This window comes from Narcine bancroftii, chromosome 8 (assembly GCF_036971445.1).
Source record: "Narcine bancroftii isolate sNarBan1 chromosome 8, sNarBan1.hap1, whole genome shotgun sequence".
Taxonomy (NCBI): domain Eukaryota; kingdom Metazoa; phylum Chordata; class Chondrichthyes; order Torpediniformes; family Narcinidae; genus Narcine; species Narcine bancroftii.
In genome coordinates, this window is record NC_091476.1 from 82,513,745 (window position 1) to 82,531,937 (window position 18,193).

An 18,193-nucleotide genomic window follows, 5' to 3' on the forward strand; every position below is an offset into this window, starting at 1 on the left:
TTTTTCTAACTGCCTTTATTGTTCTAGATACTTGCTCAGATTTCAATTGCCATGCCAAAACCTTGTGTCTTTTCCACAAATTCGTAATATTTTTGTTTAGATCTTTGCAATAAATGTTCAACTCTACAAGTTTGTAATGTATAATATTTCAATTTCTTAGAATCTAATTGTACTTTTTTCTCTTTATCAAATGGATTCCTCAGTAACTCTTTTTCCAAAACATTTATATCTTTCTCTAACATATCAACCTCAGCTAAATATTACCTTTTAAGTTTGACTGTAAAACTAATATGACCTCTTAATACAAATTTACTGTTCACAGAATTTCTACTTATATCTAAAAACCATTGTATTTGTTGGTTCAAGCAGCGAATCAGAGGAGGAGGTGACCGGAGCTTGGGCAGTGTTTTGAGGAGGAGCGAGTTGAGAGTGACGGGTTTAATTGGTCAAGGGCCAATAAAAAGAGAGTAAGGCAAAGGAGCGGGTAGCAAGAAGCAGCCTGGTGAAGGAGTGGGGCTTCGAGGCTTTGGCGAGCAGAGGCTGAGATCGAGCGTATCTGGATTAAGATGGTATATTTGTCACATATCTTTTTGGTTTTTTTCTCTTTGTAAGGTGAGGGGGAGAGAGAAGGGATGTGTGTGAGAGCAGGTGGCTATTCTCATATGTTGGAGGTCCTGGAATCTTCTAGCCTCCCAGACATCCACGTCTGCACTTGGTGTGCTGAGCTTCAGTGTCTCAGGGACTGAGTCAGGGAACTGGAGCTGCAGCTTGATGACCTCACTCTGGTCAGGGAGAGTGAGGCCATCATAGATAGGATTATAGCCCGGTGGTCACACCAGGGCCTCAGGAGGAGGATCAATGGATTACAGTTAGGAGAGGGAAAAGGGAAGACACAGGTACAAGAGGGGGCCCCTGTGACTGAAGCTCTCAACAATAGGTACTCCTCCTTGAGTATTGCTGGGGGCGGGGGGGGGGGGAGGAACAGTCAGGATGGGGAAGGCAGCAGTGGCTGTACCTCTGGCACAAGGTCAGCCTCTGTTGCCCAAAAGGGTAGGGAAAGGAACAGGAGGGCAATAGTTATAGGGGATTCGATGGTCAGGAGGACAGATTGGGGATTCTGTGGATACGATAAAGAAAACTGGATGGTAATTTGCCTCCCTGGTGCCAGGGTTCAGGATGTAACCTCTCGTGTCCATGACATCCTAAGGGGGGAAGGTAATGAGCCAAAGGTCATGGTACATTGATACCAATGACAAAGGGAGGAAGGGTGAAGTGGTCCTAAAAAATAATATAGGGAGTTAGGTTGGGAGCTAAAAAGAAGGACCACAAAGGGCACAATCTCTGAATTACTTCCTGTGCCTTGTGAAAGTGAGGGCAAGAATAATATCAGGTGGAGGATGAATGCATGGCTAAAGGGGTGGAGTAGGCAGCAGAGATTTGAGTTCTTGGATCACTGGGACCCATTCTGGGGGAGGTGGTACCTGTACTGAATGGATGGGTTACATCTGAATCCCAGAGGGACCAGGATCCTGGTGGGGGCATTTGCTAGGGCTACTAAGGGGGCTTTAGCTAGGGCTACTAAGGGGGCTTTAAACTAGTATGGTTGGGGGGCGGGGAAGGGATCCATATGAAGGAGAACAGCAAAGAGAAGGTTTGTCAGCAAAGGAGAAGGTTTATAAAGTTTGGGGATGGAAAGACAGGTGATCGAGAAGGTAAAGGATTGGTGCAGTGATGAAGGGGGGGATGATGGTAATAAATAAATGTCTGTACAGATAGGAACATACAGAAGGTAATATGTGGGAAATCTCCGAAATGCATTTACTTTAATGCTAGGAGTGGATGAGCTGAAGGTGTGGATAGACACTTGGCAGTATGATGTGGTGGCAATTAGTGAGACATGGTTGCAAGAGGGATGATATTCCAGGATTTCACTGCTTTAGGTGTGATAGAATTGGAGGGGTAAGTGGGGGGGGGGGGGGGTGTGACATTGCATGTCAGGGAAAATATTACAGTGGTGGTGATGCGAGATAGATTCGAGGGCTTTTCAAAGGAGGCTGTATGGGTTGAATTAAAAAATGGAAAAGGAGGTTACAATTATAGGGGTGCATTATAGACCACCTAGTGGGAAGCAAGAAATAGACGAACAAATGTGTAAGAAAATAGCAGAAACTTGCAATAAGCACAGGGTTTTTAATTTTCCTAATATAGATTGGGAAACACATTCTGTGAAGGGGCTAGATGGAATAGAAATTGTAAAATGTGTGCAGGATATTTTTTTTTGCAGCAGGATGTTGAGGTACCCACGAGAGAAGGGGCAGTGTTGGAGAATGAAATAGGGCAGGTGACAGGGGTGTGTTGTGGGTAGCACTTCAGGTCCAGTGATCATGGTACCATTAGTTTCAATATAATTTTGGAAAGAGATAGGTCTGGTCCGAAGATGAAGGTTTTTGAGTGGGAAAGCCAGATTTGATGAAATGAAAAGGGATTTTCAAGGAGTGGTTTGGGATGATTTGTTTTTTGGGAAGGAGGTAGAGGAGAATTAGAGGGCATTTAAAGGTGAGATTTTGAGGGTGCAGAATCTTTATGTTCCTGTTAGGATAAAAGGCAGGCCAAAAGTTCAAGAGAGCCGTGGTTTTCAAGGGAGATTAGAAAGTTGGTTTGAATTAAAAAGGAGGCCTACATTAAATATAAGAATCAGGGTATAAACAAGATACTTGGAAAATACATGGATTGTGTAAAAGAAGCTTAAGATATTAGGATAGCGAAAAGAAGGTACGAGGTGGCTATAGCGAACAGGGTGAAAGTAAATCCGAAGGGTTTTTACAAATATGTGAATAGCAAAAGGAGAGTGAAGGATAAAATTGGTCCACTAGAGCACACATGTCAAACTCTGGCCCGCGGGCCAAATTTGGCCCGCGATATAATTATATTTGGCCCGCAAGATCATTTCAAAAATGTATTAGAGGTGGCCCGCTGGCCGCCGCGCCAGTATAGCGCATGCACAGTAATACAACAAATCCCAGAATGCATTGGCGTCAGCCTGCTAATCGCCCCCACCTCCTCTGTTTACGTTGCAGGGTCTCACCGTGGACTCTGGTTTTGGGGCCTGGCCGGTGTCAGGGGAAGCCAAGGCCGCTTCCCAGCGCCTGGAACCGGAGGCCTCGGGCCTGACCTCGCCAGGACCGTTGCCCACTCCCCCTCCCTGCCGCAGGCCGATCCGCGACTCACAGTGACGGGGCCACTGATCCGCCGAGATGCCGTCCTGCAGCGAGAGCTGATGCCCCTGCACTGTCGTTGTCCAACCCGATCACCCGCAAACCCCGCCCTCCCGCACACAGGCCTGAGTAAGGATTATGAACTTTAATCTCAGGATAAAACGATCTTCCAATAGTTTCATGTCACAGTGATAAATATATTCCTGGTTAAAAGTGGTCCTGCACCTGGATACCAGCTCATTAGGCATAAAATTTGAAAAGTGTGTAAATCAAAGGATATCTGTACCAATGGAAAAAGGGCATGGCAGATAACCCTGCTAGAGTTCATGCCCACAATCAGTCACCCATTTGATTGTTTCAGGAATCATGTTATTCTCCCACATTCTCAATAGCCCTCAGATTTTACTATTCAACAGCACACTAGCAACATTTGACAAATCCTCTATAGAGAAATATTATTTATTGAATATTTTATTTCTCATTTGTTAATGCTTCTGGAAAGAGTTTATCCAAAACTATTATTAAACATTTATTTTAATAAGAAAAAGTTTAACATTACATATGTTGAAAGAAGAGAAAACATGCAGATGTTGTTGAAAATTTTCAATAAATATTTAGTTCGGCCCTTGACTTAGTCCAAGTTTTTAATTTTGGCCCTCCGTGAATTTGAGTTTGACACCCCTGCACTAGAGAATCGGAGCAAATGAATGTGTGAGGAGCCAAATGAGATGGGGGAGATATTGAATTAATTCTTCTCTTTGGTATTCACTTGGCAAAAGGATATGGAATTGTGTAGGATAAGAGAAGCAAAAGGGGTAATTATGGAAAATGTGGGGATTAGGAAAGAGGGGGTGTTGGAACTTCTGAGGTATATTAAGGTGGATAAATCTCCAGGTCCTGATGGGAATTTCCCCAGGACCTTGATAGCAGAGGTTCGGACAGGAGAGTTTTTTTTATGCGGATCTTAGTCAAAATATTTTTAAAAGACGTAAAGAACTCAACTTGTCTTCTGGCAGAAGGGTTACAAATTTGCTTTTAGATTCCCTGCTGTTTTAAAAGTTTTTTATGGGGAATATGAATCTCAGATTTTTGAAGATGATGGGGATGCTTTGAAATTTGATAATTCTTTGCCCGATCTGAAAAAAGGTCAGTCTTCATCCTATCAAATACAAAAACCGAATGGAGTTGTTAAGAAGAACAGTAATGGTGTTCAGAAGGAGAAAAAGAAGAAAATACAGAAAGTTCGATTGGAGGAGATGCAAAAATCAGTTCTCTATCCTGATTATCGTAAGCACCTAACCAAAACAGATCGAGGTGGTTGACCAGGCAGTGGTTTCCTTCTGAATGCTCCATGGGCTCTATCCAATTCCAATCCATTCAGAAACAAATCTAAACCTAAGACATCAAGTTTAGAGCCTTCAAAGTCTTCTGGCAGACCCACATTATTCCTCCAGCTCTGATTCTCCAATTAGTCAATTTTCTTCAATAAACCATTTTTCTTTATCCTCCATTGAGTAAAAGAATCATCAAAAGTATTCAACTTCTGTTGACACACATCAATATCACAGACACAATCCTCCATCTTGTCTTCCATCTTCTTAACCTTCTCTTGTACTTTATCCACAACCTTTGCATATTTTGCAACATAAACAGTTGCAATGTCCTTTCTGATAAAGGATCGTTACGTAACAAACATTAAACTCTTTAACTTTGGCTCACTGTAGACAGTCACCACTTTCTCCAGCACCCTTCGAGTACTGATCAGGCCTGCACCTGCTTAGCTTCCGAGGCCAGACTATCTCAGGCGTATTCAGGTTATTAGGTTCCCCACACAGCTCAGTGGCAAATTCAGGGTCAAGATCATGTTATGATTTCTTAAAGGTGGAGAGAAGCTCTCATCCTCAAACATCGAATCGCCTAGCTACTGCCTCATTCCTGCTTCTCCAACCGCACTGTGCTCCATTTGACTTCCCATCTCCTGCATTGTTATAGTGGCCACACCTTTAAAATACTTCCTTGACTGAAGCCTTTGCAAATGGGGCATAAAAGGTGGATTTATAGTTTTCCCTTTTTTTAAAGCTAATTGACAAATTCACTGCTAAATTGAAGGGATGCTTTGCTGTTGCTGAGAAGAAATTTAACCTTGTCTAGTTATTTTTAAATTTAAATCACTGTTGCTAGTAATTAATAGTACATCCCTGAACATGCCTCCCCCCACCACTCCCTTCCACCTTGATCAATTCTCACCTTTCCTCTTCTGCCCATGTCCCATTATCACCTCTTGCCTGTTGGCCCAAGCTCCTTCTCCAGCTATTTCCTCCCCCGGCCATTTCATTCAGCTACACGCCTGCTTGTGGCTCATACCTTGACGAAGGGCTAGTCCTGAACCATAGGTTATATCTGAGTTCCTCCAGCATTTTTGTGCTTTTATTAATATGGCTGCGATTTCTAACTAACGTATTTCCAAAAATAACCTGCTGTGGTGGTGTCCTGGAGCAAGAAGATTCCAAGAGCTTTAAATTGAGAGGCAGTAATAAAAATGCAGTAATTCTTCTCTTTGGCTTGGCTTCGCGGACGAAGATTTATGGAGGGGGTAAAAAGTCCACGTCAGCTGCAGGCTGGTTTGTGGCTGACAAGTCCGATGCGGGACAGGCAGACACGATTGCAGCGGTTGCAAGGGAAAATTGGTTGGCTGGGGTTGGGTGTTGGGTTTTTCCTCCTTTGACTTTTGTCAGTGAGGTGGGTTCTGCGGTCTTCTTCAAAGGAGGTTGCTGCCCGCCAAACTGTGAGGCGCCAAGATGCACGGTTTGAGGCGTTATCAGCCCACTGGCGGTGGTCAATGTGGCAGGCACCAAGAGATTTCTTTAGGCAGTCCTTGTACCTTTTCTTTGGTGCACCTCTGTCACGGTGGCCAGTGGAGAGCTCGCCATATAACAGGATCTTGGGAAGGCGATGGTCCTCCATTCTGGAGACGTGACCCATCCAGCGCAGCTGGATCTTCAGCAGCGTGGACTCGATGCTGTCGACCTCTGCCATCTCGAGTACTTCAACGTTAGGGGTGTAAGCGCTCCAATGGATGTTGAGGATGGAGCGGAGACAACGCTGGTGGAAGCGTTCTAGGAGCCGTAGGTGGTGCCGGTAGATGACCCATGATTCGGAGCCGAACAGGAGTGTGGGTATGACAACGGCTCTGTATACGCTTATCTTTGTGAGGTTTTTCAGTTGGTTGTTTTTCCAGACTCTTTTGTGTAGTCTTCCAAAGGCGCTATTTGCCTTGGCGAGTCTGTTGTCTATCTCATTGTCGATCCTTTCATCTGATGAAATGGTGCAGCCGAGATAGGTAAACTGGTTGACCATTTTGAGTTTTGTGTGCCCGATGGAGATGTGGGGGGGCTGGTAGTCATGGTGGGGAGCCATGGTGGGGAGCAAATTAAATCTCACCAAGCAGAGGATACCAACATTAAAGAGATTGGGCTTGCATGGATAAATTAGTGGGGATGGTGAACTACAAAAATACTCATGACGTTAATAGACTTGAAAGCACAGGAACAACCAAGGCCCAATGCCCAAGTCTGCATGTCTCTGACAGAAGTGCTTCCAGGGTTCAGGGTCTGGGAGTGAGTAGCAGAAGTTCGAAGGTGATAATCTTCAAATGCCTGCATCCAAGGGGGTGATCACAACACAGAGTTTGACACTGGAGACAGAGGCTGTGCGGGAAATGTTCTAGGAGCTTGGCAATGCAGTTAATGTGAGGACGGTGTTCGAAAGGAACCACAGCAAAGCACTATCAGAATGGAACTGAACTTGAACCCCATCCACAACACAGAGCAATGGGTGGTGGTCACCACACCAACACAGTTTTAAGGTTAGGCTAGAAGGAGGTGCTTTGGTGGCCGAAGCCACAAATGGGGGTGGTCACAGTCACAGAGGTACAGTTGAGGAACAGACCCACAGGTCAATCTAATCCTGGATGTTAGGGTGAAGGATTTCATTCAGTGCCTGTAGAATATTATAACTGTTACCCACAATTTCAAAGCCTATGAACTGGGAGCAGCCCTAATCACAGTGTTTTTCCAGAAGATATGATAAATGGAATATCCTCTCGGTCCATCGTTTGTTACGATGGGAGGAACCTCTAGTGTGTGTCCTGCAGAATTCTACTGCCTTGATGCCAGAGTAAGGGCATTGGGGAGGGCAACAGACAGTGAACTCTATAGAGGACAGAGCCCTCCGCCATCTCTCGAGGGCCACTAGGGAATGACAATTAAATACTGGTCCAGCTTCAAAGCCCATAAATTAATAGTTTTAAAAACACGGAGACAGTAGACTAATATAAGAAGCAGAACGTTGTGATAGTAGGAAATTTTAACTTTCCAAATATATATTGGGCTGGGTGGGATGGAGTTTGTCAAATGTTTTCAGGAAGTTTTCTAAATCAATATATAGAGATACCAATGAGAGAGGATGCAGTACTTGATCTTCCGTGAGGTAACAAGAGAGGTCAGGTGACAGAAGTATGTTTAGGCGAACATTCTTGGTCCAGTGAGCTTCATGTCAACTATGGAGAAGGATTGGTCTGGGCCTCATGTTGGGATTCTAAATTGGAGAAAGGCCAATTATGTGGAAACAAGAAAAGATCTAGAAAGAGTGAATTGGGGTAAATTGTTTTCTGGCAAGGGTGTATTAAGTGGATGGCCTTCAAAAGTGAAACTTTGAGAGTGCAGGGTTTGCTTGTAAAGGCAAAATTACCAGGCATAGGGAACCATGGTTTTCAAGGGATATTGGCGATCTGATAAAGAAGGTATAGAGCAAGATAGGTAACAAGGAGCTAATGAAGTACTTGAAGAGGCCATAAAATGCAAGAAAATACTCAAGAAGGAAATCGGGAAGGCAAAAAGAGACATGAGGTTGCTTTGGCAGATAATGGGAAGGTAAACCTAAAGGGGTTCTACAAATATGTTATCAGTTAAAGGATAGTAATGGACAAAATTGGTCCCCGAGAGGATCAAAGTGGTCTATTATGTGTGAAGCCTCACTTAACGGGGGAGATCTTAAACAGTTTATTTTCCATCAGTATTTACTCAGGTAACTGGCAGAGTGCATGAAGGAAGGAAAACAAACAGTAGTGTCATGGAACAGAGGGAGATTAAGGAGGAGGTGCTTGCTGCCTTTCAGCGAACAAAGGTAGATAAGTCCCCCGGGTCGAATATGATATTCCCTCCGACGTTGAGGGGGTCTTATTGTAGAAATTGTAAGGGCCCTGCCAGATATATTCAAAATGTCCTTAGCCGCTGGTGAGGTGCCAGAGGATTGGAAGGTAGCTCATGTTTTCCCATTAGTTAAAAAAGGCACCAAAAATAAACCAGGTCATTATGGGCTGGTGAGCCTGATGTCAGTAATAGGTAAATTATCGGAAGGAGTTCTGAGAGCCAGGATATATAGGTATTTGGACAGTCATGGGCTGATTAAGGACAGTCAGCATGGCTTTGTGCATGGTTAAGTCATGATTAACAAATGTTGTAAAGCCTTTTGGAGAGGATACCAAGAAGGTAGATGAAGGAAAGGCTGTGGATGTTGTCTACATGGATTTTAGTAAAGCCTTTGAAAAAGTCTCACATAGAAGGTTAGTTCAGAAGGTTATGACACTAGGTATCTATGGAGAGGTTGGAAATTGGATTCATAATTGGCTGTGTGGGAGAAAACAGAGAGTGGTAGGGGATTGCTATTTCTCAGACTGGAGGCCTGTGCCTCAGCGAATGGTGCTGGGACCATTGTTGTTTGTTGTCTATATCAATGATCTGGATGATAATGTGGAGAATTGGATCAGCAAGTTTGCTGATGACACAAAGATAGGAGGTGTTGTGGACAGTGAGGAAGATTTTCAAAGCTTGCAGAGGGATCTGAACCAACTGGGAGAATGGGCCAAAAAATGGCAGATGGAGTTTAATGTAGACAAGTGTTAGGTGATGCATTTTGTAGGGCAAACCAAGGAAGGACATAAACCAGTAAATGGTCAGGCACTGAAGAGTGCAGAGGAGCAGAGAGATCTGGAAATACAGATACATCATTCCCTGAAGGTGGCGACACAGGTGGACAGGATTGTAAAGAAAACTTTTGGCATATTGGCCTTTATAAATCAAAGTATTGAGTACAGGAGTTGGGATGTTATGTTGACATTGTTTAAGACACTGGTGGGAGGTCAACTTTGGAATATTGTGTGCAGTTCTGGTCACCTGACTACAGGAAGGATATCAATAAGATTGAAAGAGTGCAGAGAAGATTTACTAGGATATTGCTGGGTGTTCAGGATTTGAGTTACAGGGAAAGATTAAACAGGTTAGTACTTTATCCTTAAAGTGAAGAATGAGGGGAGATTTGATAGAGGTTTACAAGAGGCATAGACAGAGTGGATACAGGTAGGCTTTTTCCACTTAGATTGGGGGAGGTAAATACTAGAGGTCATAGTTTTAAGCTGAAGAGGGAAAGGTTTATGGGGAACATTAGGGGAAAGTTCTTCACTCAGAAAGTGGTGGGAGTTTGGAATGAGCTGCCATCTGGTGTGATAAATACGGGCTCAATTTTGAGTTTTAAAAATAGATTGGATAGATACATAGATGGGAGGTCTGGAGGGTTATGGAATGGGAGCAGGTCAGTGGGACTAGCGAAATAATGGTTGGCACAAACTAGAAGGGCCAAAATGGCCTGTTTCCTGTGCTGTATCAATCTATGGTTCTATGGAATCCAAGGGCTGCTGAACCAGACCATCACATAACAGATGACAATTAAGATGATATTTGGAGCAACAAGATAAATTAATGATCCAAACTTACCCTCAAGGTCCAAGTACAGTCAGCTCGAGGTGGATAATATGCTGGATAATATGGAGAAGTAATCGTCCCAGATTCTTCCAGAACCTCACTGCATTCTGTCAGAAATAAATGACCTTTTTGGTTAGTGAAAATGCAGTACAATGGAAACCTGCACTGAACGACATAGGTTACAACACAAACTGGATCTGGGCAACAGCTCCACCAACAGTTTCTCAGTAATTCAACCAACCAGCAGGTGAGATCCCACTATCCAGATCAAAGAGGCACAACTGAGCACGTCCACGTTAACTCCCAGCGAAGTGTCAAAACTGATTGAACTAATTAATGCCACATTTTGACCAAGGGAAGGGAGAGTGAAGGACTTTGATGGGTGAATCACTATTCCACAGGGATGGCTTTGATGGGCACGAGCTTGCAAAGATGAAAGAACAGGAAATTTTGTCATTTCTGTGGCTGATGTGATTGAATGCGCCTTCCACCAGCTCTCAGCATTATCAGCCCAGGTGCATGTGAAAGCTCATGGATAAACACAACCTTCTCATGCATCAGTAAAAGCACAGAAATGGTGGAGAAACTCAGTAGGTCACACAGCATCCATAGGAGGTCAAGATATATAACTAACATTTTGGGCCTGAGCCCTTACCTTGAAGAAAAGCTCAGGCCCAAAATATCGGTTACACATCTTGACCTCCTATGGATGCTGTGTGACCTACTAAGTTCCGTTAGCATTTCTGTGTTTCTACTAATATCATGGCATCTGCAGACTTTGGTGTTTCATCCTTCTCATACAGCACATTGCTTACCCTGCGCCCAGTGGCACCTTCATTCACTTCTGGGACTACAGAAGTAGAAATTGAATGGTGGTGGACCCGCAAAGTTCAGATAACAGCCAGGAAAGGTAGAAAGAGCTGGGAGGGCCTTTTCCTCACAATATTGTAAAAGGGACACTGGGGAGGATCCACAGCTGACAACACATTCCAAGTACACACAGTTGATTGACAAGTAGAAACAGATGGGATTTTCTACCTTTCTTTACCTACTTTAAATCTCTGAAGTAAAAAAATGGGAAGAGAGCTGTGCAACGTAGTAGGTGGCATGGAGTGGAATAAGGACCTTAGTGGAATTCATTCGCTAATTAAAGGGGAGTAACCATGGAGCTTAATCCCAAGGTCCACAGCACGCTCCTCCTGCGCCAATCTGGAAATTAGGTTTCACTCACTTCCAGTCTCCAGAATGGCAGACTGCCTCCAAATGTCAGATTGAGGAGCATTCTGAAGGGTTGCTCACTGGTGAACATCAGCACAGAGGTGGAAAAGGGGACGATGTCCAGCAAGGAGTCTTGAGCTAAATAAAAAAAGCAGGACCTCAAAGGTGGTAATGTCAGGTTTACTTCCTGTTCACACACCGTTGGGTGGATGAAGAGTTCGGATGAATGCAGGGCTGAAGAGATGGCACTGGATTCAGGTTTCTGCAACACTGGAGGCTGGTTCTGGAGAAGATAGGAGCCGGGCAAACAGGGCAGGACACACCTATATATGACAGGGACCAACACTCTTGAGGAGACACTTGCTGGTACTCCGGAGGAGGCAAAGGGTCAAGAGCAAGAGACAAGGGTAGAAACAAATTAGCAGGGTGAAAGGCACAAAAGTTAACGGTGGTCAGCAAGCCAGTGGCTGGGAACTTTGGCCAAAAGATTGTGCACTCTATATGTCTCTCATGATTCTGTACATCTCCATGAGATCAACCTTCATCCTTTTGCCGTCCAAGGAATAAAGCCCCAATCTGCTCAACCTCTCTCTGTAGCTCAGGTCCCCGAATCCTGGAAACATTCTCGTCAATCTTCTCTGCACCGTCTCCAGCTTGACAACATCTTTCCTGTAGCACGGTGACCAAAACTGAACACAATATTCCAAAAAGGGCCTCGCCAATGTCTTGTACAATTGCAACGTGACCTCCCAACTTTTACATTCAATACTCTGACCCATGGCCCAATGTGCCTTTTTCACTACCCTACCTGTGATACCACTTTCAAGATCCTATACACTTGTACTCCTGGATCCCTCCACTCTACAACAACTACTGTGTAGGACCTACCACATTTAACATCTCAAAATGCAACACCTCACATTTCTTTGCATTAAATTCCAACAACTGCCTGACCACCTGCCCAACCGATCAAGATCCTGCTGCAATCTTTGCCAACTGTCTTCACTATTTACAATTCCACACACTTTAGTGACATCTGCAAACTTGGTGATTATACTATGTAGATTTTCATCTGAATTATTGACATCGATGACAAATAGCAATAGGCCCACCTCCCAACCCTGTGGCACACCACTCGTCACAGGCCTCTGGTCCAAAATACAATCACCATCAACTTCTGCTTCCTTCCACGAAGCCAATTTTCCATCCATAAGGAGGAAAATCATGGTTTTAAGGGTGAAATTCTTATGAATTCCATTCTAATCCAAAGTTCCAGTTATTGCTATTGCCATTACATTTTAGCCATAATCAGTCATTCCTCCTGAAGTACTGGCTGATGGGAAAATTGTACCTCATGTTCATAAAAGGTAAGAGAAAGGGGATTGTTGAGAGGTGGAGTGGCTGGCACTCAGTGTGGGAGTGGGTGCATTAGTGCATAAGGCAGAGATTCTTATCAGCATGACACCTGCAAAGACTGCATTCTGAATCACATTCCTTCCTACAACTCAACCCACTAAAGCGACACATCACTTGCATTCAAGAAGACAGGTGGACACTTAAAGAGGTGCACCTGTCTTACAAAAGTGAACAGGAATGCATCTTGGTCCATTAGTGTTCCAAAGTTTTGCTGAATTTGACAGGGGGAACCTTCCTTTAGGAAACATAATGAACTGATAATGGATATGAAACATCACATCTTCGCCAAATAAAAATGTCATGCCACCATCAGCCTGACCTTGATCTAAGATGATAAGTCTTCTCTCAGAAGTTGGGAAACCTGTGAAATTCTCTACCACAGAAAGCAGCTTCAATAATTTCTCTAAATGCTTTCTCAAGAAAAAGTTTGGTACAATTCTCATGGCTAAAGGAATCAAAGGTCATTTGGGAAAAACCAGGAATAGGGTAGTGAATGTGGATGATCAGCCATGATCGCATGCAATGGTGGAACATCATCAAGGGGCTGAATGGCCACTCCATCTCTTGTTCCCATGTTCAATGGATCCTCTCTTGATCAACCTTCAATGGCAGGTTTGTAGACGAGCCAGTTGTGACACGAGTATTCCGGCCCACACTCAAATCACAGCTTGCGCATGTTCCCATGATATTTTTACCTTTTTCCTTTGGAAGTTGCCTGAACTCTGCTTTAAATCCTGGGTAATTTTCATCATCGTCCGTCATGAGAGTCACCAGCATCACATTGTGAGAGGATATTAGCTTGAATGCATTTGTTGGAGGATACATGCCACAGCGCCTGTCAGAGAGAGTAATGGGAACCAGCAGGACATCAGAGAGACACCTCAATCTTGTGACGCCGCATCTTCAATTTGGGAGTTTGTGTGCATTCACGCTTGAACACAAAGCCTGAAATTGGTGATTACTGCCCAACCACGTCCTTCAACTGCATTCCAACTTTGGGCTCTGGAGAGTGTCCCAGAAGTCAATGCCAATCCTCAAAACTCCCCAGTCATGAGAATCATTCCCAATTCACTGTTGCTATTACTACATTTTTAATTGCATGTTTGTTTCAAAGTTTAAAACAGAATAGTTAAAGTATCAGGTCACCCAGCATCTGTAGAAAGCAAAAGGCAGTCAACCCAAAATTACTTGATTTATAGTTTTTCTCCAACATTTTAACTACTGGGCTTTTTTTTTTTTAGCTTGTTTCAGAATTATCCTGAAGGTCAGAATTCCAGGGAGCATGCAGGGAAACATTAGCTAAAACACTCACACACCCAGAGTTCTTTACTTACTCTGTTATTTCACGCTTTTCAATTGGACTCAAAGAGTCATAGACCGCGACAAAGTCATTGCGGCAAATATTTTCCAGATCAAAGGTCACAAACTGGAGCTCAAGGATATGGTGAGGGTCTGCTCGAATAATCCACTGACACCAGGAATTGGCAGGGTAAGGGGAGTCGGGGAATCCAGGAGAGGCGAATGTGCTGACCACTCCGGCTTCTGCATGCAGATCAAAGATGCAATTTTCTGTCCGGGAAAATAACATCAATTATAAAATGCCCGAGGTCTTCCTTTTGACATACTGCCCCTCCCTTATTCATAGAACATAGCAGCACAGTACAGGCCCTTCTGCCCATGAAGATAAAGACTCTTCCCAATCACCAGCCAAACGTGCGGTTACCAACAGCATTCCCTGGCAGATCCAGGACAAGGCACCCCCATCAATTCACAGCCTCAGTACTCACTGTTCTTCGGTGGTTTCACCTTCCTTAGATCAGCACCTAAAAACATGACACAGATTTCAGCTCAGTTCTGGGACCTGCAACTTGGGAAAGAGTCATCATTGCTCCCCATTGCCCTCTTGCCCTGTACACTCCACCGTAACATAGAGGGAGGGTGGGGGGGAATGGATGAATAGGTTTTCAGGTGACACCAAAATTGCTGGAGCTGTTGACACAGAAGAGGGCTGCCGAAGAATAAAAAACATGTATGGATGAGCTACAGATATCAGCAGAGAAATTATTAACTGGAGGTCTAATGCAAGAGAAATGTACATTTAATGGGAGGGCTCTGAAAAGCATTGATGTGCAGAGGGATGTGGGGGGTCCAGGCCCATAGCTTCTCATTGATAGGGTGGTAAAGAAGGTGTATGGTATGCTTGGGCAGGGCAATGAGTACAAGAGTGTGGAAGTCATGTGGTAGTTGTACAAAACTTTGGCCTGATGCATTTGGAATATTGGGTGCAACCCCATTATAGAAAGGCTTGGGAAAGGGTACAGAGAAGTGAGCTTAGTTTTGGTCATTGTTCTGCAGGGAAGATGCTGTCAAAATGGAGAGGATGCAGAGAATATTTACAAGAATGTTGTCAGGACTCAGAGGCCTGAGCTATAGGGAGAGGATAAGCAGGCTGGGGCTTTATTCCTTGGAGCACAGGAGGGATAATACTACAGAGGTGTACAAAACAATGAGAGGTTAGTCAGGAAGATTCAGACACTCAGTATTCATGGTGAAGTAGTGAACTGGATTTGACAGTGGCATATGGGAGGAGCCAAAGAGGAGTAGACAATTACTTCTTAGACTAGAGGCCGATGACTAGTTGGTGTTGCCTCAGGGATCGGTGCTGGGACCATTGTTGCTTGTCATCTGTATCAGTGATCTAGATGATGATGTGGGGGTAAAATGGATCAGCAAGTTTGCAGATGACACTAAGATTGGAGGCGCTGTGGACAGTGAAGGAGGTTTTCAAAGCTTGCAGAGGAATCTGGTCCAGCTGGAAAAATGAGCTGAAAATTGGCAGATAGAATTTAATGCAGACAAGGGTGAGGTGTTGCATTTTGGAAGGACAGACCAAGAATGGACATACATGGTAAACGGTCGGGCACTGAGGAGTGCGGTATAAGAGGGATCTGGGAATACAGATACATAATTCCCTGAACGTGGTGTCACAGGTGGATAGGGTTGTAAAGAGAGCTTTTGCCATCTTGGCCTTCATAAATCGAAATATTGAGTACAGGAGTTAGGATGTTATGATAAAGTTGTATAAGACATTGATGAGGCCAAATTTGGAGAACTGTGTGCAGTTTTGGTCACCTAACTACAGGAAAGGTATCAATAAGATGGAAAGAGTGCAGAGAAGATTTACTAGGATGTTGCCCAGACTTCAGGAACTGAGTTACAGAGAAAGGTTAAACAGGTTAGGATTTTATTCCCTGGAGCATAAAAGAATGAAGGAAGATTTGATGGAGGTATTTAACATTATGAGGGGGATAGACAGAGAAAAAGTAGATCAGCTTTTTCCATTGAGGGTAGGTGAGTTACAAACCAGATGACATGGGTTAAGGGTGAAAGGGAAAAAGTTTAGGGGGAACTTCTTCATGCAAGAGAGGGTGGGAGTGTGGAACAAGCTGCCAGCTGAGGTGGTGATATGGGCTCAATTTTGACATTTAAGGAGAATTTGGACAGGTATGTGGATGGGAGAGATATGGAGGGATAGGGACTGTGTGCAGGTCAGTGGGACTAGGCAACAAAAAATGGTTCGGCACAGACTAGAAGGGCTGAAGGGGGCTGTTTCTGTCCACTTGCATCCCAACATCTCTCTGTACTAAATCCTGCCATTTATTCTACATGTCCCACCACAGTTTGATATTGCACATAGTATAGATTCAAGGAGAATCAATGGAAGAACACATTCTGCCGGTGAGCACACAGTACTTACTGGCAACAACAAAATCAGTTATCCTCAATGATTTGACGATACTTGGGTTTGATCGGCCAGACACTTTAGATGAGGTAACTCGTATAACTTTATCAAGTTCTTCTGACTTCTCTGGTGGGACTCGACATTCAAGCCAGTAATAAGCAATGATAGACCCCTCACTGCAGAAGGAGAGATGACAGGTCAAGCAGATGCAAAAACATACACCTCCACATGTACACGGAGAGGGAACTCACTGACAAAGCAGATGCAGGGAGAGCTTTTACCATCTCCACAGAGTTTGGGAGCAGGAACCGAGAGGCAGACAAAGACCACCATCATCCCACCTGATAAAGGCCCAGCTCACAGGAGGATACACCAATGTCATAAACCCTGGTCAGACCTCAGAGGCAGCACTGTGTGCTGTTCTGGTCACCATATGAGAGGAAGGATGTGATAATAATGGACAGGGTGCCACAAGGATGATGCCCGGCTTTGAGCTTTACAGTTATGACTTAGAGAGACTGCGTCTGTTCTCCGTTGAGCAGAGGAGGTTAATAGTGGAGATGGAGGCATATAAAATTACAAGGGGTAAAGATAGGGGAGACTGTAGGAAATGTTTCCACATTTTCGAGGGAGAGAAAACTAGAGGACACAGATCTAGGGTAAGGGGAAAGAGATTTAAAGGGGGGATGCGAGGTAGACCTTTCTTCAGAATCAGAATTTATTGTCATGAACAAGTCACAGAATTTGTTGTTTTGCAGCAGCGTCACAGAGTGAACGTTCATATAAACCACCTTCCAACTATCAATAAATATAGTGCATGAAAAGTCAAAATAAGGCAATGTCTTTGGATTATTGATCATTCAGGAATCTGATGGCAGTGGGTAAGAAGCTGTCCTTGTGCCATTGAGTGTTCATCTTCAGGATCCTGTACCTTTTCCCTCAATGGTTGCAGTGTGAAGAGGTTATGGCCTGGGTGGTGGGGGTCTTTGAGGATAGAGGCTGCTTTATTAAGACACTGTCTCTTGTAGATATCCTCGATGGAATGAAAACTGGTACCCGTGATGTTGCAGGCCAAGTTAACAACCCTCTGGAGTTTATTCTGGTCCTGAGCGTTGGTACCTCTGCACCAGACAGTGATGCAACCAGCCAGAATGCTCTTCATGGTACACTTGTAGAAATTTTTGAGAGTCTGGAGCATATTCATTATCCTCATCACCTAGTGAGTGACAAGGATAATGAATACGCTCCAGTGAGAATGGTGATCACACCATTTGAATGATTTGACGTGGAAGGCCACAGGGACAAGTGCTGGGATGGGTTACAGCAGATGGATGATGACTGGTTAGTGTGGATATGGTTTGGCCAATGGCCAGTTTCCATGCTGCCTCTCTGATAAGACTATTCTGTGCCAGTTCCCTACAACACTCAACTCCCTGATCTTTCATAAACATCTCCATCTCAACTTTAAATACCAGCCTCCACAACCCTCTGAGGTACAGAATTCCAGAAATTCACCACCCTTTACAATTAGACATTCTGACACCTTCCATTTTAAATGACAGCCCCTGATCTTGTAACTAGGTCCCGTGGGCTCCTTCGCTCAGTGGTTAGAGCACTGGTCTCGTAAGCCAGGGGTTGTGACTTCATTCACACCTCATTTCTGTGAAGGGCACTGGACAAAGTGGTGACTCTCTGTCTTCCTTACAGTAGACAAAGTTAAAAAGTTTCATGTATGTTACCTTTACCTTAAAACTGAGGCTCTCCCACCAGTGCAAACATCTCAA

General features: G+C 44.1%; 1 protein-coding gene across 2 annotated transcripts in view; it reads right to left on the reverse strand.

Moving 5' to 3' along the window:
• The window catches only part of st14b (ST14 transmembrane serine protease matriptase b), a 132,701-nt gene that overhangs the window by 50,593 nt on the left and 63,915 nt on the right, over positions 1 to 18,193 (reverse strand). The window contains exons 5-9 of one of the 2 annotated variants that reach the window (XM_069894360.1): positions 16,425 to 16,585; positions 14,455 to 14,490; positions 14,002 to 14,236; positions 13,363 to 13,502; positions 10,046 to 10,140 (exon numbers count right to left, since the gene is read on the reverse strand). In XM_069894360.1, coding sequence (XP_069750461.1) covers positions 10,046 to 10,140; positions 13,363 to 13,502; positions 14,002 to 14,236; positions 14,455 to 14,490; positions 16,425 to 16,585 — 667 coding nt within the window. The remainder of the gene's footprint in view (positions 1 to 10,045; positions 10,141 to 13,362; positions 13,503 to 14,001; positions 14,237 to 14,454; positions 14,491 to 16,424; positions 16,586 to 18,193) is intronic. The other variant, XM_069894361.1, reaches the window with a different exon arrangement.